This window comes from Melozone crissalis, unplaced genomic scaffold (assembly GCF_028551555.1).
Source record: "Melozone crissalis strain CALT ecotype California unplaced genomic scaffold, PUWL_Pcris_2 ptg000009l_1, whole genome shotgun sequence".
NCBI classification, from domain to species: domain Eukaryota; kingdom Metazoa; phylum Chordata; class Aves; order Passeriformes; family Passerellidae; genus Melozone; species Melozone crissalis.
In genome coordinates this window covers 9,670,852-9,696,289 of record NW_026535787.1, presented here as the reverse complement: position 1 = coordinate 9,696,289, position 25,438 = coordinate 9,670,852, and the positions used below count along the sequence as shown (strand labels likewise).

Sequence of the window (25,438 nt, the reverse complement as noted above, 5' to 3'; positions counted from 1 at the left end):
AGCCCCACGGGACTGGCACAGAAGGGTGGTTTAGTCTGCATCTGAACTGAAAACCCTGGAGACCCAAGCAGTAAAACGGCTCTGGACCATGTCTGGGAGTCAGCTCAGACTGCCAGCTCAGGTGGGAAGCACAACAGGCTGCAACCTGGTGGGAAGAAACCACAGGACAAAGACCAAGCTCAATATCTAAAGGCTGGAACTGCTATGTCTGCCTGGGAACGTGTTTGCAACAGCACCTTAGAAGTACAACCCCACCACACCCTGCAGCTTGTTCAACTCTCCCTACCCTCTCTTTCAACATGTTCACTCCTAGACTAGGCTGTCAGCTCTATTTGATCCTGGGAATGCTGGATTGCATTCTATGGTCAGTACAGAAAAGGGTGAAAACCAAGCAAATTTTCTTCATGACTTCTTGACTTGCTCAGTATTTATACCTATAAACTGAAGGGTGGGTGGTGAGGGCTTGACATATTAATTAATACTCTTCTAGGAGGAAAAATAAAAACAAAACAAAAAATGAATCAGGATAAAATTATTGAAATTATATTTTCATACTGAAGAATTTTCTTACAGATGAGAATTAACTGTCACATATCATAATATGAACACAAAGAAGTAAACAGAAATAAACCCACCAAAGACATAACCAGAATAGGGGTGGTAATTTTTTTCCCTTGTAATATACAACTTCTGAAACTCATATTTTTGCAAAAAATCATACAGGAAATTAAGTATTTTCTTCTGCTGCTCCATGTAACATGGGCTGAACAAAAATTTGTATTTCTAAGTGGTTTATACTTTTGTCTACTTTATTTCTTTGAAATAATCATTCTACATTTTTAACCAAAAATTAGCATATTTTTAAAGAATCTCATTTAATTAGCAGAAAGTATAAGGAAATCTCACACTGCATTTACTGGAACTTTCATTTTCTCACACACAACTGTGTGCACAAAATGAAAAATCCACTCAGAGAAGTCTGAAAGAGTACAACTCTAGAAAGACCTGCTGGATCAATCTTGACTTTATTGGTGCATCTCTTGATTTCTCCAACAAGAAAGAAAGTGGTGAAGTTATGAGGAATAGCCAAGAGAGTCTCTTTACTGCATCAGATTCATGGCAAGCTGAAATCTATTACTTTCCCTTATAAACTCAGGCATAGTTTGGGACTGACATTATTTTGAATTCTTTCCATGTGATTTAAAAGCTGACAGATTTTGAGGAGGGGGAGCTGGATGATGCATCCTCCAGAGAAACCTTCCAAGCATGGTGATTCTGAGGCCACTAAAGATACATCTCTGAACACATTATTAGAAGTACTTCTAGAAGTACTATTCTTAATAAACAAACCTTGCTGCAAAAGACCTTAATGCACACTAGAAAACAGATTATTCAATGATGTTCAAAGGCTACAAACATCCAAGGCCACCAAACACACCAATTCAAATCAGTAATCTTCTCTTGTTAGAAAGAGACAGTGCACAACGAACCTCAGTAAACACCTCAGTGGGAGCACTTGCTTGTTTCAAATATAAAACAAACTAAACTGAAATTTGTACTAATGGGGCACAAATCCAAGAGCAGACCGGTGCTGACCACTCTAAAAACACAAACTGCAAAGTATCTAGGATGTTTCTACTACCTAAAATGGAAAATATCTCCATTACTTAGCTTGTTAAATGCTGACTGATGTGATCAAAAATTACACTGAGCTTGCCAAAGTCAAGTGAGCAAGGTGAGTAACTGAGCATTGTCCTTCCAGCAGGTGTTATCTGGTGCTTCAGGAAAATGTCAACATCCCACCTAACAGAGATGGTTACAGCCCACCTGGAGTAACAAACAGCCCAGAGATCTGATACAACACTGCCTCTGTAATCAGTATTATCCAATGACATGGGCTATGAATGTGCAGAAGTTTGACTGAACTTTGCTGTAGACACAGCCTTCCTCCTCAAGTAATTTATTTTTCTTTTGCAAATATTCCATATCAAACCAAGATACACTTTGTAGACTTTGTGCCAGTCTATTTATATGGGCTAATTTAATGCAGATCACTTCATGGAGAGATAAACCCCAGCTGGGGGAACAAAAATATGTAAAGAAAGAAAAATAGCAAATAGAAGTGAACCTTAAGGACAGACAAGTTTCTCAAGATAACTAGGTCTCCAAAAGACAAATGAAAAATAGTGGTAATAATAGAGATTAACAGCTCCTTTACTGGAAGTATGCCCAAGGCTGAGGTAAAAGCTAAGTACAGGATTCCATGAATAAAAGCCAAATATTCTCCCCTTCATTAAAATAAATTAAAATCTGTTCACATTAGAGTTTCCCATTTTTAACTAAAGAGGAAAAAACCCCAGGCTATTTCTGTATCCTGCTTACCAGAAAACAATTAAATAAATGAGAAGTTATTGGATTTAAAATTAACTTTCTCTCCACTTAGTAACAGAAGAGCATGTTTGTATCACCTAATGACTAAACATAAATTTTGTCCTCATGTACAGCCTTTTGCTAACCACCTTGAACTAGAATCCAGGTATTTTGAACAGCAAGATTCCCTGCCTCCTTAAATTTATCATAACATCTATGCTGAAATGGCAGCCAAAGGAGAATTCACATTACACTCCCTCCAAAATCTTCCTGTGCATTACGAGCACTCGATGCAGAGCTGCAGGGATTTGGCCTCTGCTGCACTAATGAACAACTTTAGGTGCCCACAGTCACACCATAAAGCCAACTTTCCCCAGGACATACACACTATGTCCCACAGAGACTTTTACTGGCTAACAAGTCTTATTTCACACCACCACTAATCCTTTCCCCTGAACAAAGCTGCAAGAGAAACAGTAATTCTCTACCCAGGAACCTTTTATTATGAATTAGCTCCAAATTATCAGGACTATTATTTTTCTAAACAAAATGGTACAGCATGATCCAAAAGCATTTGTGTAACTTGACCATCCTAACAAGCAGCACTGAAATTGCATGCTAAACAATATTTAGAAAAAAATTTACTACATTACCAAAAGAAACCATCCTACCTTATATTCCATGGCTGTCACAAAGAAACAATTACCTTCCCATCACCATAAAGCTGCTTCTCCCCACTGCAACGAAGCACAGCATCTGCCAGCATTCACTTTATTTCAATCCATAAAAAGGGAGAGGCCTTTCAGACCGTACTTTCCAACATATTTTGAATAAAATCCTGTTTCATAAAGAGTGCTTCTCTCCCTCTAATGAGCCCTAGTGTGGCACTATTCCTTCCCAAGTCTTGTTGTAGAGGCTCTCTTATTTCCACACACATCTTGAAGTTCCTCAAGAAGGTGAAATCTGTACCATTTCCCAATCAAAGCCTTAAAAATAAAGCTGCAAAGCCCGCCATAACTTTTTATAGTGGCCATATTACTTCTTTTATAGATGATACAGTAAATCTATGATACCAAAAAAAAAATGCACAGGCCCATAAAAGACCTTTATTGCACGCAGTAATTGAAAATGTATTTTGTGTTTTATTTTTGAAGGTAGAATTTCTCTGTGTATTAAATTAACAGAGTTTTGAACAGGATGCCTGAATAAATTTCTGCAGAATTTTTATTTAAAGTAAATATGCACCAAACTTACATAATGCACATACATATGCTTAATTAAACAATTTAAATCATAATGCTAGTATGCATTTAATTTAGAAGACCAAAAGTATGTTATATAAAAAGTTAAAATTTTATTACTTCAAGCAATTGGATCTGTATGAACACTGACATATCTTAATGTTCCATGCAGTTGTTTCCCTTGTAATTAAAAAAAGCAATGCCATGTGTTCCCAAGGGTGACAGTCTCCTAGGCTTACAGGAGAGCCTACCTGAGATTGTTCATTCCCACCACACATATATATTTCAGATTCAGTTTCAACTCATCAACCAGAAGAATGTCCAACACATCCATAGTGGGAACAACTAAATGCAAATAATCATCAGGCATTAGGCACACTAAGCCATGTATCTCAACAAATCATCTTAGCCAAACTAATACCCTCCAAGGGAAGTCATTATTATCTCTCCAAATCATTTACATAGACAGACAGAAGCCCAAATAATTAAAAGTCAAGACGCAAGAGATCATTACTCTTAACGGACGCTCCTGTGCTTTAGGTCTCAGCCAGTGTTGAACTTAGAGCCAACACTTCACATCATCAGGAACAATAACCTGTTCACTTTTAGAGGGGCAAGAGTCACCAAAAATATTAAAAAATATAAATCCTTGGAAATAACACATGCACAGAATTTCACCTAACTTGGACAGATCCATTAGAAAGAGTTTCCTTGGCTTCATCTAGGTAACAATCCTGTTTCCAGGCTGCCCTGTTAGTGGCCTTTCCTTCCCTCCCTAAACCCTCTGGGCAGCTTCAGGAGCCTTTGTTCCCAAGCTAAGCCCCTGCAGCTGCCCCAAACCTACACTCCAAAGAATACCATTCTCGAGACTCAGAGATCCAGAGGAGAAGACAAAGTGGCCAGTTTAGGACTAAACCTGCAGGTATGACAAACAGCATTGTCAGAAAACAGCTACAGTTTTAAGGGTCCCCAGAAAAAGGGGAAGAGGGGAGAAATGTGAGAAGGGATGAAGCCCTGAGGGACTGGCACCTTCAGCCACTGGGCAAGACTCTTCATTTTCTTACAAGATCCCAGCTTGATATGATGAAGCTGACTGCCCACAGGCCTGGGAATTAAAAAAAAAAACAACTTTACCTGCCTTGTGCTGTGCACACATCAAGAGAATTTTAAACAAAATCTGCTGAGCAAGACTGGTGCATAACCAGCTCCTTTCAACTGTTTCCTGCTCTTTTGGTGGTCTATGGCTTTTACAAGATGCCATCAAGATGAATTACAGACAGAGACGGTAACTAAAGTCTGGTGAATAGTTAATGCCTTTGGATGCAGACCACAGACCAATTCAAACTTTCTGCTCTCCTCTTTAACTCTACAGATACCACACAGAGCTTCATGCAGTCTTGTGTATCAGTTCATTTCAATACACGAATACCTCAAGGAAACATTTAAAAAAACTGAACAAATACAAATCCCGAAACTTTAAAATACACATTTCCTCATTTCAGTATGATATGACCAAAGGAAATAAAAATCCCAGTGAAAGAAAAGTTTATTTAAAGCTTTTCCAACAGCACTTCTCAAGTTCTCTTCTGCCTCTTGTGTCTTGCTTGAATTCAGTAAAGAATAACAGTATTTCTTCAAGACACTAATGTTTCTTAGGAAGCCTGAATAGTCTGAACAGCAAACTGCACACTTACTTTCTCATCCTGTGGCTTCCCTTACTTCAGTCTTAATTGAAAAATAAATAACAGTACTGAAATAAACTCTGGTGCTGATTTAACTTCCCAGAGCAGTATGAAAGCTTAAGTACAGCAAAACAAGCAGGGTTTTACCTACTGATTTACTTCATAGGCACAGAATTGCTTATACTTGTTTCAAGATGTAGCTGTGGTCAGGGTAGTACACACATATATAGTTTAATGGAGAGAATCCCTGCATCTACAGTCACGGAATTACAGTCCTCGTTGGCATTTCTATGCTGTAGGAGTTGACTTGTAGCCTCAGGTTAACTCTAAACATTTGCATTAATAAAACCACACTAGGTTGAGCAGAAGTCTCATGTATCCCAAGCTTTTGAAATCTGGAATAATCCGTGCAACTTTTCTGAGCCTGTTCCAACTTTCCAATGTCCTTTTTTGTGCACAAGTGGATTCAGTAATCCTCTCACTGGTGAGTCACCTGTACCTTATCTCTGTACTTGTATTTCACAGCTCAATTCACAATCTCCTTAGACTATCTAATGTGATTCCAGATCCTGTTAAGCATCACTCCCTTAACAGACTACAGTCCCATAATGCAAAACTTCTGAAAATGTACCCTTCATGTTCAGCCATATGATGTGGCATTTCAATGCAAGCACATACTTGCCAGGCCATTCAGTTCAATTATGGAGAGTGGACTTAGCTTTACCACTACTGGTTTTATCTAGGTTTTTTATCTTGTTTATCTTACTTGTCCTATGTGCAAATCCTGCAAATTGTGACTGATGATTATTGGGTAAGTGCATTTGGAATTATTCACATCTACTCTTTCCACCTCTATCTACCAACCCAGTGGGTCTGTGTATGTGTGTTTAGGGGAAAGGGTCACTGCTTGACTTTTTCTACAAAGCAGTCAGATAATTTGAAGAAAAGTAAGTCAATTTTTTACCATTAGTTTACACTGCACTTCTACAGACAAGCTCTACTCACGCTCATCTAATCCCCTAGGAAGACTGGTTTAAATCAGGTTTCTTTTTGTCATAATTGAAGTCAGGAAAAAATTAAGCTTACTTTCTTCTTTCCAGTAACAAAATATTCAAATGATGACAGCACACTGAAGGAGCAAAACCAGGGACTGTAACTGCTAATTACTGCTCCCATTCTCTACCCTCCCAACTTTGAAGCTCTGCATCTATTCCATGACATAGAGCAGAAATATGCATGAGTTGCAATTCTCCCTCTACAACAGGGATAACTAATTGACAGCCTGAAGGCTGAATCGAGCTCTGCAAGATGGTTTTTCTTGGATCCCATGATGGCCTAGAGCAAAGACTGCACATCGTGTACTGTGCTAAACAATTTGCTTAGCCCACAGGAGAGCGGGAAGGAGAGAAAGGGAGTGAGGAGAAGCGGGGTGTGGGAGGAACAAAAGAATGTGGGTGATGGCTGAGGGGCTGGAATGGAAGTGTAACAGTTCCAGCACTTCCCCACATTCCCAGGCTGCCTGTCCAGAGAGCAGCTTGTGTGGGGCAGAGCTGGAGCAAGCTGGGACCTTCAGAGCATCTGCCCCAAACTGGGCTAAGCCAGAGGAGGCACCACAACCACACCAGGCTCTCGAGCTCACACACCTTCTGTGATGAGCTTTTCAGAGAGAGTTTTGCCAGACTAGTAGGTAATATAATATAAATAACATAAGCAGGGTAATATAAATAACAGGTAATATAGGTAATATAATATAAATAACATAATCAGGGAGCTCACACACCTTTTGTGATGAGATTTTTAGAGATAGTTTTGCCAGACCTACTAACATAATCAGAGAAGATCATGAGTAAACTGATGCCCCAAAAACCACTACAACAAACAGGGCAGCACAAATCCTGCATGGGGACTACAGTCTCTCCAATAGGAGGTCACACTGCCAGAGCAGATAGTCTGGAAGTTCCTGGCCTGCACATAAATCTTCACATCATCTATCACAGAACCACAGAATAAACTAGGCTGGAAAAGCCCTCTGAGATCATTAAGTCCAACCTCTGATCTAACATTACGTTATCAGCTAAACCATGGCACTGAGTGCCTCACTGAGTCCATGTAACACAGCAAAGGGTCTGAATTTGAATTTTGACACCATTCCTGAGCATGAGTGAAACTAAAATCAACAACTCTCATCTGCTTCTGCAGGAGCAGTCCTAAGCCCAGCAGGAACACAATAAACTGAAAGAAGAAAAGCAAGTGTCCCTGTTTCCAGCATCTTCTACAGCACCTATTTCATTTTTTGGCCTTTGCTGTCTGGGCAGCAGAGGGTTAAAGACTCAATCATCTTGATATATTCATCTGAGCCATGAGCAGCTGGCAGGGAGAACACAAAAAAATAAGGAGCCCCATTGCCATAGGGAATCAGCAGTACAGGCTCTAGAGGAATAAATCCAGGAAAATGGAAAATTACAAGTTAGAGAACTCATTTTTTATCCCAGCACCACCCAAAAGGGGTAATTTTTGGAACATTTCAAAGGGTTTCCAAAGTTATTTGTAGTTAGTGCTAAAAACTGCTATGAAACATTTCAATTAGTCCTCAAAACAGAGCAATGAAGAGCAGTCTTGTGATGAACAAACAGAACTACAAGAGAGTTCCCAATCTCTCCAGAGCTGACAGATTTTTTGTGATCGTCTGAAATGAAGATTTAATTTCTTCCTGCCTCAGTTTTTCTGTCTAGAAAACAGCAACAGCAAGACCACCTTCATTCCCAAATATGGGGACATTTAAATATTATAAAATACCTTCAAGAACTTCTTTTGAAACACCTACTTATAAATAGAGGAGAGAGGACTTTTCACGGTATTCTTGCAAAAGGAAAACAATGCTAAGGTGCTGGAATAGAAGAAGAAGAATTGATTCTCTTTCTTCTGTATAAACACAAAACTTTACTAAAGTGAAATAACCTTTATGATGTTATTTTCTACTTTGGGAAAATATTGTGGCTATTTTTGGGTGTAAAAACCTAATTACTTCAGTTACAATGTTGAAATGAAATAATTTGCAATGCTTACCATCACGCCTTTTATTAATATCAAAGGATTGGTTCATCCCATTCAGAGTGAAAATCTCATATATTGAGATTTTTATTATATTTTTACTAGCTAATTCCATGATGGCAGTTTTGAATATTTCAGTGGTTGCTTCTTCAGTAATTATTACTACAAGTCTAACACATTTTATTTTATGAAGAAACTTTGCTATCATATGAAGTATCTTGCCAAAAATGCTGCTTGATGCCTACTTATGAAAGGACAAACCTTTACACTGGATTTTATGTTCATTCAGAAAGTGAAACATAGCTAAATTGTCATATATTTTAAGGAAAACTTGATCTATTAAGAAACTAAAATCATAGGTACTACAAAAACCAGTCTAGAAGACACCACTTTAAAAAAAAATCTCAGTAAAGTCACTTTATCAGCGGCGCCTTTTCTGTTTTAAAGCCACATCACACACTACACCAAAGAACTAATTCCACTAATAAAACTGGAGCCATACAAATTCTCTTCAGATAAAGATGTCTAGAAGAGAGACTTGCTAGTGTCTGATGAAAAATTTAAGAACAGCATGGTATTCAAGGAATCTGCTTAATTATTGCCATCTTACTTCCCAGGATTTTTTGGATTCTGTATACTTTCAGGTGAAAAAAAAAAAAAATAATTTCTTTTAACATCAGAGAAAAGCCTGGAGGTTTTTTACAAAACAATCTATCAGAAGTATTATTGTTGAGTAAGGATAAGTCATTGAGCTGAAAACCAGACTTTTAACACTAACAGTTTCTGCCAGGAAAGCATTTACTAACAGGAATTGAGGAACAAAAGCAACCGAAAATGCCTTTGCATCTGGAAATGGTTACCAAAACGGCAACTATGTATAAAGTAGCCCAATCACATAACCCTAAGACTCTTTTTTTTTTTCTTTTAAAAGCAAGTGTTACAAAAAATATTTGACACTTCCCCCTTTTTTAACTTAAGCTCAAATATTTTAAACTTATAAATTAATTGAAAACTAACAAACAAGACTTTTGTGTGTGTTTTTTTCCCTCCACCCTATTGTGACCTTTTGGAATTGAATTATATAGCATGTGTGTATAGGTAAAAAAATTAAATTTCAGTCTAGCCAGCTCTAACACCCAGCTCCTCTCCCCAACCAATTTTGATAGCAGGGAAGCACAAAGAAGCCCAGTTTAGAGAGTCCACATGTGTTTAATCTTTGATTAATTGAACAAAAACTAAGCGCCTCCAGACATATTTCTTTTAATCACAGGAAAGATATCTTTTCAGTTGCTCTGCTAGCAGGAGAGAGTCAGCAGATGTGTGCCTGGTCTAAAGGGAATTTCTGCTTCTCTGGAGAGCACAGTTTAAATAGGAGAGGAACAGACATATGCTGACTCTGCACTGCTGAGCAGATGACGTAGAGAAGCATCCACCACCTCAGGGAGTGGAACGGGGCAGTTTTCAAATTAAATTTCTTTCAAATTCAAAGCCATCAGCTGAAATCAATTTACATACAGGATGCAAGTCAAGTCAGACAGTTCTCATCAAAACAGCTCACAGACACAAAGATGCAAATCTGTCTTTGTCAGCAGTATGATCTCAAAGACAGGTTTTAACCTTATGACAGTAAAAAGGAAAAATAAAAATTTTTTCTTCAAAATTTTAAATGCAGCTGATATTTTGGTTTTCTGGGGAATGATAACTAAATCAGTATTTCATTAATATGGAGTATTTGCCAAATATTCTCAATTCATATACAAAATGTACTGGCACAACGCAAATTTATTTCCAAATATTAAATCAGAAGCAAGTCTAAGAACTTCAGAAAAACTTTTCTTAAACTATCATACTGGGGAAAAAAGCATCAGAACAACCAACGTACTAGTCAGCATTTTACTTGTCTGACTTTATACTTCTGCCTACAGGCGTATGTCCTGTATCATCAGCTAGGAAATGGAAACTGTTATAAAAATAGAAATTATCTTCATTTCATCTAGTTCTACCAAGATGTCTTAGGGGAGGAGGAAGAGGAGGGGAGGAGGTGGGGGAAGAAAGATCAAGAGTCTAAAGCTAAAACTGGGGGGAAAATGTACTAGACACCTCTTAAATGAAAACACCATATAAAGACTCCCCTGGACCAGAGGAAGCTCACAACCAGGAATAGAGAGGAGAAGCCAATGGTCCCAGTTAATTTGATAACTTGCATTAAGGAGTTCCCTCTGAAACCTGCTCAATCCTTCCCAGCCCAGAGGCACACACACAGGCTGGAAATGCCATGGGAAGGGAGGAAAAACAAGCATCAGACACTGAAATCAAGCATCATACACTGCGGTATCAAAATGGCTTTTCCCTTCTTCAAGCAATTAGGATATCTGCCTTTATTTGCATTTACACTTGATGTTAAGAGTCCAAATTGTTTTCCACAGGCTTCTGAATACCAAAACTAAGGAGAGCTTTGGTATCATTTCACTCTGTTAACTGGATTCAGGAAAAACACTTAAATACTTGTCTCAGGCTCATGCTTGATATAGTAGGACCCTTCAACTTGAATAATTCCAATCCCATTTTTTTCTTTGAAACTAACGATGACAAAACGTGCAAAGCTCCACCTCATTTGAAGAGCCAGATTCCCCAGTTTTGGTTCAAGGTTTCAGATAATCTTTTACTCATCAGAGCTGCCATTCCACAAAAAGACTGGCACCACATGGTTTGATTTATGAACTCACTGAGCTGCACAGCAATTTCTGGCAAGACTATAAAACGTCTAATTTTGCTTAATCATCCATCCCAGCATGGCTGCTGTAACATCCTAAATTACTCATCAGCTTAAGAATAATCTGTTTATTCACAGTATCAGAACCCATCAAGAACTGTACTTCTAACTTCCTCTATTTTGCATAGTTTCTGGGAAAATACAGACATGTAAGAACAGTTTTCAGGCAAAGTGTGCATTATTTTGCCCTGATCTTGGCAGGAGTAGATACTTGTATTAAATAGGAATCTTTTACTTATGTGCTTTGGTTTCACAGTGGTTGAAAGTCTCATGTAAGAGCATCCATGAAAAATTTTCATTTTGTAAGTTTCATTGTAATCCATTGACAGTAACTCACCTATGAATTGTTTTGATACAGAATTAGCTATAATGCTCAAATATGTTGACACACATCTGCAACCAAAGACCTCTTAGCCTGCTTCCAAAATCTAGTCAACCTTAGCACTTCAGGTTTACTACAGAAGAGGCTTCCAAACATCCCCACAGCACAACCAAAACCCTAAAACATGAATCTCATGATCTTTAAGACTTTTAAGAGCTAACCTTACAAACTTCCCAATACATACAAGTTGCATTTTAGATAATAAACATGGAAATTTCCTTTAATAATAGACTTAGACATAGCAGAATGAAGTTCTGCCATACCAAACTAACAGGTAGAAACATATTTAAGCCATAGCTTTTCCAGTCTAGCCTCACTGTTTTAGTTTTCCCTAGACTGTTTTATGGTTGTTGTTGTTTTCAAAACCTTAAGAGTTTTGTTTTTCTTAAATCTGTAGATAAGTTTATTCCTTAATGCATACATTAACCTTATAACCACTTCTACAGCATGCACAGCCAGTAATTCTATTATTTTATCATTTATTCCATGAGTGCAGGCAAAAGACTCAAGAAGACATTTTGTGATAAATTAAAACCAACCACACACTTGAAACAAAGCCCTGACTTCTGTGAGACTTTGCCAAATAAAACTGTAAACACCATAAACATCAAATGCTTGCCATGTACATGGGTGCCTCAAATGATGGAAGTTCTGATAGGTATCCAAAATATTTTATTCATTGTCATGCAGCTGAAGAAGGGAGTTATTTGTCCCACTCTCTTAATGTGCCAATGATTACACATAAGGTCCATTTATACAAACTTATTGTTTGAATTTTGACAATACTGCATGATTTTCAGGTAATACTATAATCACTAACTCAGGAAGGCTGTATATTGACGAAAATTAATGCAAAGTGAGAAAGGATTTTGCAGCTAATTGAGCAGCTCATATTCTGCATAACAGGAAAATGAACTACAGGGAAGTCATCACAGATCTTCAGACTCTATAATATCAAAATTGTAACAAAGCATTTTTAGAACTAGAGCCATCATCTAGTATGCACTGGAAATTATGTTATGATGATGAAAAAGTTACACATGAAAGAACCATGCCAAATACCTTGGTAATAAATATATCCCTTCTCTAAAAACTCGCTCTGACAAGGCAAGGTGTGAGGGGAAAGAACTTGTGGCAAAAGAGAAGTTTGTCTCAGAGAAATATGATTTGAAAAACAGATTTGCAGAGTCCCTGACTAGCAAATATAAACAACTTGATTTCTATTTGTTTTTTTCTTAACAGCCTGGAAAATCTTTAGAGTGAAGAGAGGAAGATGAATATACCCTTGCAGCTATTGTTGCCACTCTCAAAATAAGCAGGCTTCTACAAAATTGTTACTTAATAGACATCCACAAGATCCACGGATACAATTTTCCTCAAATTGGAATAACGTTAAAAATAATTAAAATTGAAACAAACTATCACACACCAGTAACTGAATTTGGTCTTAATCAGGTGGATCCATTCACCAGACAATCCTGAGAGATTCAAGCATGTGAAGCAGCTTGCAGCCGCTTTCCAGTCTGCTAATGCACTTTTTCAAAACTGCTTCTATTTCCCTACTCTGAAAAACGACTTTGTTTTCCAACTGTTTGTGTGATAGCCAAAACAGTCTTCAGCCTTTACTCTGAGGATGAAGTATGATTCCACTTTCTTCTGCCACCTGTAAAAGCTGACATTTATAGAGAGAATTACCCAGCCTCATTTTGACAAGGACATGCCCTTTCCCCGTTCCTCAGGACCTTTCACCACCGGAGAACGTGTCACTGGTAGGCAGTAATCCAAAACCAGTTACATTCCTCCAAAACAAAACATGGAGCTAATTTAAGGAGGTCTCCAGTGATCAAAAGGCCGAGTTCAGGAAGTCAGGGAGAGGGAGGGAAGCAGACTTGGAGCTGCCTCCATCTGGAGGATGCCTCCAGCCGGATTATCCCATCGCTCAGCCCTTCTGGGCTGCACTGCAGAGACTGCATGCTTCTGCAAATCAGCTCTGGACACATACAGCCAGTCTCCATTCCAAAACGTTGTGGAAATGGGATTTTAAATACAGAGGAAGCCAGTCAACTAAAAAAAAATAAATCCCCCAGTTAGACAGGATCACTTCTTTGACTGACTTGTGATTCACATTTTATGCAAATTTATCTCCTTCCCATTTATCACAGATCTAAATTACAAAGAAAATGTCAGGTAATACTAAATTACAAAGCTTCTTTGCACAAAGCTGTTCAACAGAGAGTAGTTTTACTCATCTCCAAAGCGTCTGAGAGATTTTAATTCTTGAAATATCAAGTGGCTGGCTAAAGAACATGTTTGGTAGATTTAGGATACTACTCTTCACCAGCCAGAGGATCACTCAATTTTTAAGGATTTTTAGGGGATGGGGCATGGTTTCAAAGAAATAACTAAAGAAACTTAAGCAAATACAGCTGCACAAATACTTTTATATAAATAAAATAGGATTATGGAGAAGATACAACAAATCCTTAATGCTGTGATTAGACACACAACACCTTCAAACATTCTGGAAGGGTCACAAGAGCCACAGATTGAATGAGAGGCTTATTTAATTCAATTTGCTGATAATAAATGTTATTTAGGTCATGTTCAATGGTATTAATTTAGGACTAACACTATCATTACTTAGATATATATCAGGGGAAGAAAATGCAGCATCCTCTGGATTAAATGACATGCAAATGTCAGTCAAGTCACCAAGGAGAGCCTGATGACTAGAAAGTGACAAAGCAGATGGAAAACCGTCTTCAATTCTGATTTAAGTCACTACTCCCCTGTGGTAATCAAATCTAAAGCTGCTTTCAAAGTTCTTAAAATACACAGGTATTTAAAAAAAGATAAAACAGCTTTTAATACAGTGCAATCTTCTGAAATCTGTAGCTTTGAAATCCCCAGACTTTTCCTTCTTTGCAACGGTGGAATCTAAGAACAGTGTGCTTAAGGAAAATGTCCACCCAACACAGGCAACAAATTCTCTTTGTGGATTAATCCCAAAAGATGAGCACAGGAACTGCTTAAAAAGTTGAAAAATAACTGCGTGAAGGCATAACAGACATGAAAACTTACTTTAGTATTAACCTGAATCTAAAGTAAAGTGTAAAACATCCATTGGAAAGCGAAGGAACTTTGTCTAACAATGTGTTACTATATGAGATGATGAAAGGAAAGTGATAAATTTCTTATCACATTGTAAAACAAACTGGTGCAGACATGAGCTGCCTCTTCCAGCCAAGAGTTTGCAGGTAAACTGCAAAACATGATGCTGTTTCCTGTTTCACAAATGCTTTTGGTTAAAATTGTAGCATCAAAGCAGATAATGAGTACTCTTAATCATCTTCTGTACTGTGGAAAGAAGAAACCAAACAAAGGCAATGTGACTCTGCAAACAGAAAAAATTAAACCAGAACATAAGGATTTCTAAACAAGCAACTGTGTATGACTAGAGGCATACAAATGTAAATGCTCTGGGGCTCAGCACAGGTGTACTGAGAACCAAACAGAGCAGTTTGCTGATTTGCAGCAATCCGCTGTGAGCGCAGCTCCAGTTCATATTGATGATAGCATTACACCTACAACGCAGAGCTTTTTAATTTAATGCAAATTTATTCCACCAGCCTTCAACTCTTTCCTTGTTCCTCACCTCTTCTGTGCTATTTAAAGTGGTTTGGTGCTATTGCACTGTCACATCACTACCTTTCTACTAAAATAATAACCTTTACTGTTAAAGTTCTTTGTCTAAGATGTCCTGGTATGCAACTGAAACTGTATATCATTATACCTACAAATCCTATTTCCAAATATAGATTGTGGGGTTTTGGTTTTTTTTTACAGGTTGTTGGTGGTTTCCAAGGGCAAGTGAGTTCCACTTTGAGGAGTATTAACAATTTAATGCTACATTATTGTTAAATGATTTACATTTACACACTTCAAAGAAATTTTTTTTGTCTTACTAGTTGGCTGAAGCTCTTAAAAAAATTTGTGGCAATATCAATATTTTGCATTCAGACCCTGTTGGTAAGACTCTATACTATAATCACATGAAAACTATTTGAGCCAGGTGTGCCAAACACATTTAATAGCTATGTACCAGCTGAATTGATGCATGCACAGTGCATCAATCCCTCAAGTCCACCTCACATTTCTGGGTTCTGATGAGAAGTTGTGGAAGACACAGGAGCACTACGTGCACTTCAACGTCACTTCAAGGTACACCACAAATGAAAATAACGTGAAACAAGCACAGAACATTAAAACCCTTCTAAGAGCCAGCATGAAGTGCTATAAATGAAACAGCAATTAGATAAAAATCAAGATCTCAACCATTAATGCCCACTCAAAATTACACTTACAAGATACTAGATACGGCATTTGGGAGTAACGAGCATGATTCAAACAGTTTACACATTTACTGGATAAGCATACTTCCAGCTACCCAGACACTGATTACTTTTATCACTAAGGTGGTTAACAAGGAAACAGCATGATCTTAATCATGTATATCTATGCTGTTGTATGTGAAGCTTGAGATCTTTCTGGTGTAGTTACAAACGTCCTTGGGATTGTCTTGAACGTGACAGACCAGACAGAGGGCTCAAGCAAATGCACAAATTTATAATCTATTTCCTTAGCCTGCTGTGAGACTTATGAAAATCTACAAACCCTTCTTCTAAAACTATACACAACAGTGGCACTTAACCTATCTAAGAGATAGGAGGCTCTTCAGAGCTCCTTAACAACATGAATCATTCAGTCAACAGAGATCAGTGTTTCCAGAGTGACTCACCCAGTTCTGTGCCGCTCTTCAACAGGATACCAGGTGAATTGCTACACATTACAAAGGAAGCCTATAAAAGTCACTTCAAAATAGATATCTAACTTTGAATTGCAAGGCTTCCTCTCATACTTTAGTAACCTCCAAAATTGATTTTTTTTGACCTACATTTGGCCCTCCATACGAATGCTTAAACCACTTTAATGTACACTCTCTTCCTCTACAACAAGTAGAGTTTAAAGGATATACAGGAAGAGATAAGCATTACAAAGTGATGTGAACATACTTGACTGCTCCTTCCGTTGGCCACTACTTAAAACCAGAGAGATAACTGTGAGCCAGTTCTTCCAGAGAAAAAAAATTAATTTTGTCTTTCTAAATCTGCCATTCCTCTTTCCATTGCTTATTTGTGCAACAACAACTACCCTGTTAGATCAAATCCTGGCTATCCTGCCTCCTATTACACACTGTAAATTGCATGGTTATCTGGAGAGGAAAAAACATGCATAAATTGAAACTAATATACAAACTGTTACAAACATAAAGCAATCATAATTTCACGGAAGCATAAAAGTAGCAAGAACGCACAAAATCATCTGAATTTCTCCAGTGATATGATACATCTCCTGACTCCCCTTCTATTTTCCTATCTCTGTATAAATAATAATTAACCGTGTAATTCCTTCATTGCTTTCAAGTCACTGCCTCAGAGGCAGCTCACACTTATTTCTATCTTCAAAAAACATCAAAGCAAGCGGCTGTTACCGAAGGGGGGAGGAGGGAAATGCACTTACTTGCCACCTCCAGCGATGCATTATGACTCACAGCCTCCCCCAGGTAATTCCTGGCCACACACACGTAGACCCCTTCGTCCGGCCGGCTCTTGCGCCCGTGCACGATGCGCAGGAAAAATAAAGATCCGCTGGGCAGCAGCATGCGGTGGGAGCGCGGGTCATCCTTGTCCGTCTCCACCCTTTCTCCCCCCTTGTACCACTCGATGGTGGGCGTGGGCCTCCCCTCTGCCTTGCAGTTCAGAGTAGCTGGCTCTCCTTTGGAAACAATCAGGTCCGAGGGGTGTTCCACGATGCGAGGTGGGAAATCCTCCTGTCGAAGACGGGAACCTGCAAGGTAAAAAAACCAAAGTTTTCTTAGGAAATCACTGCCAGGTACGGTCACAGTGTTTTGCAAAACAGCTACTTAACCATCACCTCGCAGCACAGCATTTGACAAGAGCAGCTATTAACATCCTAAAGTACACAAAAAGAAAACCTTAGTGCACTTCAACATGCGCAAGGTTCACCCAAGTGAGTATGTTCAAAAGCATTTTTTCAGGAGGGGACCTAATACTAGTGAACAGCCAGATTCCTAAATTACATCCGTCTTTACATGGATCTATTCACGTACATAAATTTATACATACATGCATATGCACACCTAGAACTACAAAAACTAGTCCTGCAGCACTCCACAGAGATCAGACCACCTCAACCAGCAGAACTGGTACTTCTAATCCATAACCCATAGCCAACCTCATGCAACCTTCTGGAAGGGCCATTAATTCATGCAATGTCTACGGAGTAACTCTAACATTTCCACTGCTCACAGAGTTGCTTTATTTCACTTGTACTATCATGTCTTAAGTTCCGCGTTAAGTAGTGCCATAGAACTATAAATTCATGGAGGGCCTGAATGCTTCTTATGCCTCGTGCACTGGGGAAAATTTTTACTTTATAGAATTCTAGATGTCGCCAATCTAGGAAAAAAACTGTGAGGCAAGAGTATCCAGCATCAAAGAAAAAGTTACAAGCAAGTCAGACACTCTCCTAGACAAGGTACTTCTAAACAAGATGCTCTTCGAGGAAAGCATTCCATTTCACACTATTTAAAAATTCAAGCTGATAATTCACACTATTTAAAAATTCAACTTGCATAAAGAAAAAAATAAAAACAGAAAAGACAAAAAAACCAAAACAAAACCCCCAAACAAAAACACAAAACAAATGAAAAAAACTAAAAAAAGCCCCAAAACCCAAAAAGCCCCAAACAAACAACCCCAGGAACAGTCTGCATAGATATATACCACAGATAAATACAATAAGCTACCAGGTACCAAAGAATTCCAAATTTGGAACAAACACCTATCAAAGCTTTCAAGGTTTTTAAATGTTGACTCAATTTCCAATTATTGTTTTCCTTATTTTCGTCTTTCTTGAAGCACAACTTTGCCATGGATAAAAAATTAGTCTCTTGGGTCACCAATTCCTGATTATTAAAATCTCAGATGCCAAGATTCTTTATTAACATTAATAACATGAGGTTTGAACAGCTGCGAAGCACCAGAAACACAAGATCTATTCACTGCAGGTTAATAGACCATAAACTGATGTGGAAACAGGGAAAGGAGACAAGAAGAGGAGAGGTCCAAGAATTGCTGTATTAAATATATGCTAAATATGTGATACAGGCATATATATTTTATGTATATAAAATAAAACTATCCTAAAATGTACCATTTAAATTTTATTTCACACTTTCTTCACCTCAAGATAATTAAATGTTCAACTAATCAGCTAGCACTACCACACACTCAAAAATCTGTCAGCATGGCCAGACTACACTGAAATACATTTGCATTCTGTATGTAGCAAAACAGGGTAGTTTTACATTAACATTACTGATCATTAAATTGATCACAAAACATTTAAACAGTAATAAACCTCCTCTTTAGATAAGGTTTGCGTAGAAAAAACAGAAGCCAGGGAGCTTCCAAACCCTTCTGCTGGCCCAAGCAGCCCAAGCCTGCACATCACACCAAAGACAAATTTTAAGCAGCACCTCCAGGAGGTTTGGAACAGGCCAAACCCAGTGGAGCACAAGAAATTTGTGCCAACCAGCACTGGTTTTTGCAGCAGCTAAAAAAGCCTCTAATAGATTTCTGGGCTCCCTGAGAACACATCTCAGTCACTGCAAAGCTGCATTTGTGTCTACTCATCCCAAACTTTTACACAGCTTTTGTGAAAAGCCCCTCATTGAATACTTCTGCCCTCACAAGTGTGTTGGCCAATTTCAAATCCCTCTTTCCAAGGTAAAAATGCCTAGAGAGGGATTAAAAACCTTATTTTGTTTATATTTTTATTCACTTCCTATGTAATTCCCAAGGAAAGGCATTGAAACAAAGGATTACAGAGCTAAAATCAATTGCTCTTAAGATGCTCTGGAAAAATAAAAAGCCAATTTCAATGTAAGATGTTTAAAAAGCAGTTAAGAAGCATTTTAAAAACCAAAGTTTTGACATATGCTAGCATGGACTGTGTTTGTATTTTCACAGGCAATTCTAGCTAGCCAGCACACAATACAGGACAAGCCTCCTATTGTTTCTGTCAGCCTGGCCCAGACCACAAATAAATGAAATACCATTTTCAGATATATTGTATGCAAGCTTTCCACACTGACATTTAACTGGCTGTACGTGTACTTCAAGCACTGCACAGAATGAAAGCATAAAGACTGACCTCTAAACTTTCTTGAAAACTGAGACTCAAAACCCTAGGCGGGGAAAAAAAACCTTCAGGATCATCCAGGAATGCTCGTATATATTTTTATCTTTGCTGGATAATATAGGAGAAGATAAATAACAGAAATGTCTATTAATTTATTTCTTTTTTTAATCTTAACATTTTGTAAAGTTACATTCCTCTAGCAAATTTCAGAGCACTGCTTAGATCAGAAAGGGATAAAAGTTGCAGGATTAGTTGACTGGCACATAGTGAGCAGTATGCACAGATTTAGTGACAACTGCCTGAGGGGTATGATGACCTTGACAACCAAGTTATAATCTTTCTACGTATCTACACTTTTTTTTTTCATCTTCCTTTTCTTTCAGCTAGTTATTTAAGCTGCATTTACGTTTTATTGAGAAGAAGCAGCTTCAATTATCAACATAAATCTTAAGAGTGGGTACCAATCCTATAATTTTCCTGTCAAAAACCCTTCCCAGAAGATGTTTGATTAAAAAAAAAAAAAAAAAAAAAGAACAAACTCCAAAAGCTGAGCACCTAATACATACTGGATCTGCCATGAAATACACAACAGAGCTGCTGTTTCTTTTCCCCAAAGATGACAGCACTGGGTAATAGGAACTAACCAACTTGTGTTCTTGCTCTTATTATGATTCAAGTCTTTCATAAAAAGTCAATTGGATACCACCAATTAAAGTACCCCATACTAATTATTTCATGCTGCTGCTTAAAAGAACAATTATATGAAATCATGTTTCCAGTTTCTGGAAACTGTTGTGCTGCACCACAACAATTTTTACAAGAATTCAAACAATGACATAAACAGATGTGAAAGTTCAAAGAAAACTTGCATTAGATAAATGACAAACTTGTAGAAGCTAAGATTTGCCTTTATTCCCTTAAAACATCCTGTTGGTAGCATATTAAAACCAAACTTATTGATAAACAGCAGGAAGTGCATTTAAATAGGAAAGCTGCTGATACCAGGGGTTCAAACACTGTGTATCCCTTGTGTACAAACACATTCTCCTTTGGAGAAAAACAAAAAAAATTTGTGCTATTGGCACAAACTGCATCAGTCCATCTAAACCTGAGCTCAGATGGATATGGAAAACCTCACCTCCCAAGATCTATATATCTAAATAGTAATTTTTTGTAAGCATTATAAAATACTGCGTGACAGACTATCCTTAGCCAAATTCCTAAGGGCCAGTATATTCCTGGCCCTGTTTCTTTTCCATTCCACAAAAACTGCATTTAACATTGATTTTTTGAGCACAAGAACCTTGCTCTTTTTTTCTCATTACTAAAACCTTATGTAAGTTCTGAGTAACTGATTGAAACCTAATTGCTATCAAAGTTATTAGGAAAATGCTAACAAACAAAACCACAAGTTAAAAAGCAGAGTTAGGAGATCCTTGCAAACAATTATACCTCATCAGATCATAAGAGCTCCCCCAATTCCCCAGTGTTTCCAGTAGTAACTTAACCTCTTTCAGAAAGATTTTCAGAAAGTGGAGGGGAATATCATTGCGGTTTTTTCTAAGTTGATTGGAAAGATGCTCCATAAGTCTCTTTCTCTGGTGGTTAGAAATCTTTCCCTAATCCTCAGGTTAAACATATCCCCAAATAGTAAATACCTTGTTCTTCCTGCGCTGGAAGTGCCCTATAATTCAAATCTCTCCACAAACTTCTTGGACTTTTATGCCTTTGACATGCAAATTGCAACCTTTTCCTTTTCTACCAGCCTCTTGGATTCTGTGTTGTTGCTGCTGTTAGAAGTCATAAAACTAATTTCATCTGCTTTTCCCCTCATAAGATTTGTTCACCTTTTCCTTGACTCAAATTCTAGTTTATCCTTTTTGAAGATGGAAGACCCAAACCATTCACACTCCAGAGGCAAGCAGACTCTGAGTACTATTTCAAGCACACACTGCAAAACAATATCACATCATGCTACAGGGCAAAAACAACAAAGGATAAATCAAAGTATTTTTCTGAAAGTGGCTTTTCTGCCCCTATACCTGCAGCTAACCTAACCTACTGAGTTTGCTGTGTTGCACACACAACAAATAATCTTCAAGGAAAAACAACAGAACTAGGAAGATCCACTGAGATTTTGTCCCATTCATTTTCTTTCTCTCAACTTCTCCATTCTTTTAATATTCCTACTCTTTGTATACTACCCTTGTGCAGCTTCAATAAAACACCTGATTTCGTGAGCTTTGTAGCCTACAAGAACTGCATACTGAAAAGCAATTATTTTGACACTTCCAGGTTTGCAGTCATTGTTCTGTAACCAAAGACATAAAGTAATTAATAAAGATAGTAATGCTGTGCCTATCTGGATTTTCCCAAAACAGTTATATCAGAACAGAAATTTCATTGTCTAATTCTACTTTGCTATAAAGCAAAAGAGTAAAAACTGCATTTAACTGATATTTCTGAAACACTGATTGGAGAATAGCACTGATATCACTTTGGACTAAGGAAGTGTGACTTTGACACAGAGTTTTATTTACAAAATCTGTTCACTTCTATCACCGGAACATTAAACATATATTCCAGAAAAACAAAGTTACACTTTTCACTTAAATCCTGCCATTACTTTACACAGTCATAGCTTCTTTAAAAAGATGCCACCTTTATGAACAAAACCGTTCCCCTGCAAGTGAGGGAGTATTTGTACACTGAGGAAGAAAAGGCATAGCTGGAATGCTACAGCTCTGTCACATCCGCTGATTAATGCCCACCCGGGACTGCAGGTTTATTGAAATGCATTTCAGGACATGGTAAATGGTTCCAAACACTCATCTGGGAATAGGTCCACTTCTTTCCAATAGATACCATAATATGTGACAAGCAGGGCTCTCACTTTGGATCAGCAGAACCTGCAGTTATCCTATGTCTTCCCAATGAAGAGAAATGCTCTATTTCTTTCTCTGAGAACACAGTGGAAAACAGGTGAGAAAGATGTAAATAAAAAGAAAAGCCTTGAACACTACCTGATCACTCTCACCACAAAATCAGTGATGTTCCCTGAAAAAGAAGCTGTTCTTATTTCAGTTTACATCATCATGTCAAGGAATCCTTTTGTTTCCCTCGTCTAATCTCCATTGAAATTTCATTGATAGATGAAATTAACATATTTTTCTTTTAATTATTTCTTCTGCTAAGGGATATCTTTTGTGTAAGCAAAATAATTTGCTTTAAAAACAAAATCTGATTACAAAACTTGGCCCATGGCTTTTAAAATAAATCTGTAGACATCCACAAAATGTTTTTCCCACTCAAAAGACAGCAACAAAAAACACTTCAAGGTTAAGACACCATGAATTACAATTGCATTTCTGTCATAGCTACCACACTATCAGGAGATGTCAGAAACCAGTAATTTACTGTACACTTATGGGGAAAAAAAAACTGGGGTAATGACAGAGTGCCTGGAGTTTTAAGCCACGTCTGTCTGTCTCTTTGAAATAAGAGATTAAATGGGAGCTGTACTAAAAACGCCTCAAATCCAGACTGATCTCGTGCCTGGCTCTTACACTGGGAGATGTAACCCAAACACTGGAAGCTACAGACATTCAATTTACACAATATTCATGACCTGGTCAACTGAACAGGAGTTAGTTGAAGTATTGGAGCAATAAGCTAAATAAATAAAGGAGAAAAATAATTTTTAAAAAGTTTACGTATCATGGGTGTCAATGGTTTGCTTCTGTTCTTTATTCAGCAGTACATCTGGACATACGCAATTAGGTCAGAAAAACCCATGAGTTCTAGGCAAAAAAAGCTTCTGGAAAGCTGTACATTATCTTATAGTTATTTAAATTCTCTGTCTGGTGGGAATGGGGGGGAAAAAACTGGCAAATACTGCATTGCTCAGATATTAACACTGAGTCTCCATTTTAGCTTCTAAAGACATATTTCCCAGGAGATGCCAAGAAAGACTTGCTCTCTGAAATAATCACTTTTAACAAGGAAGCCCAAAGTGGCAACAGTAAGAGTCACGCTTTAAACCAAAATTAAATTCAACTCTTCCAAATTGCTCTTGAGCAAACCACTTATTTTCAAGAGACTCGGCTTTACACTCAATCTTTGCTACATGAACACATACTACTGCTTTGTGCAGCAGTTAGCATAAATAAGTCCTGACCTGGTTATTCATTAAATTAGCTAGAATATAAATTTAAAATACTAATATTTATATTGCACCATGTAAGAGGCTGACATTTACATAAAACCCCAGGCAATAGCTAATGTTCCCAGGGTAAGAAACTGGTCAGTTTTATTTTTTCTTTCCCTCAGTTGTGCTTCCTGGTAAGATATTTATCTCATCTGATTTTGGTGAATACTGTAATAGTCTGAGATGTCAGTATCTAGGGCACTCACTTTTAGAAACTAAAACTCCTTTAACAAAAACAACAACATCCCACACCAAACTGTTAAGCTGGGAAGTATTTTCCCTTAAGGGAAACATTAATGAAATTACAGAAATACTTTCATTAATAATGCAAAATCACCTATGACCCAGTCAGCAACTCCACTATACTCAAAAACAAAAAACAAGCACAATGGTAATAAAGTCTATTTCATTATTTCTTTTTGTCTTTGAAAGGGCTGGAATAATGCTGGGAGGTATTTTCTACACTGGGATGGAGAAGTGCACCAGGACAAGACTGAGAATGGCAGAGATGTATCTGAAGCAAGCTCCTCTTTGGAGATTTGGGTGTGACAAGCTGGCAGTGACCACCCCAAAGTGCAGGGTGAGGGAAGCAGTGGGGTCAGGCAAGTACACAAAGAGAGTGACACAGTGGGAGCTGTGATGCCCTGGGATGGCTGCCAAGAGCATGGGGAAAAGAAGTGGCAAAGGATTATGGAAAGGATGCAAACGTTAAGTAGAGCTGAAGTAAAGAGCAACTGGAAGACAACTAGGGAAACACATACTTTAACTATATTAAGGTAACAGGATTGGATGAAAATTATGGATAAGTCTGTGGACAACAGAGCTAAAAAGATACTGAAAATGACCACTGGTTAAACACAGGAGTGGAGACACAGTGGGAGGATCTTGTACAGATCAGAGCAATCCCTCCTTCCCTGGCAGATGTCATTCCCTACAAAGGCAGGCCTGACAGCTCTGAGGGGCTGTCAGCAGCTTGAGAAGAAAAGCCAGAGCAAATGGAGAGTGTGGGGACTGAAGCTGCTGTGAGCCACATCTGAATTGCCACTTCCAGGGCTTGGTTTTCTGTTGAGCAGGGAGGGAGGGAGGATTAGGAAACAAAGAAGAGGCAGTCAGGCTCTCCTCCATCTTCCATCCTTGTCCTGGATCATGTTTCATCCCAGACTGAAGTGTGTCTCATTGCCTGTGAACCACTGCTTTGCCACTTGGGACAGGAAAACAGAACTTGGAGAAAAACAATGGAAGGGCACCAAAACCAAAGGAGGACTCTTAGCTGAAGGGACCAAATTGACTTCCAGTGGAGTGGCAATGCCTAGGAATCAAAATTATGTAGATACATTATATAAACTATAATACACTAATATAGTTATATATTTTATGTATTTTCTTCATCTATGTATTGACAAATCAGGTATCAGACATACTGATGCAGGAAATTTTTACCTCACC

At 38.0% G+C, this 25,438-nt stretch overlaps 1 protein-coding gene across 4 annotated transcripts in view; it reads right to left on the bottom strand.

The window, feature by feature from the left end:
- The window catches only part of ROBO1 (roundabout guidance receptor 1), a 680,236-nt gene that overhangs the window by 234,792 nt on the left and 420,006 nt on the right, over positions 1-25,438 (bottom strand). For all 4 annotated transcript variants that reach the window (XM_054270279.1, XM_054270278.1, XM_054270280.1 and 1 more), the window contains one exon: positions 17,080-17,406. In XM_054270279.1, the coding sequence (XP_054126254.1) occupies positions 17,080-17,406 (327 nt within the window). The remainder of the gene's footprint in view (positions 1-17,079; positions 17,407-25,438) is intronic.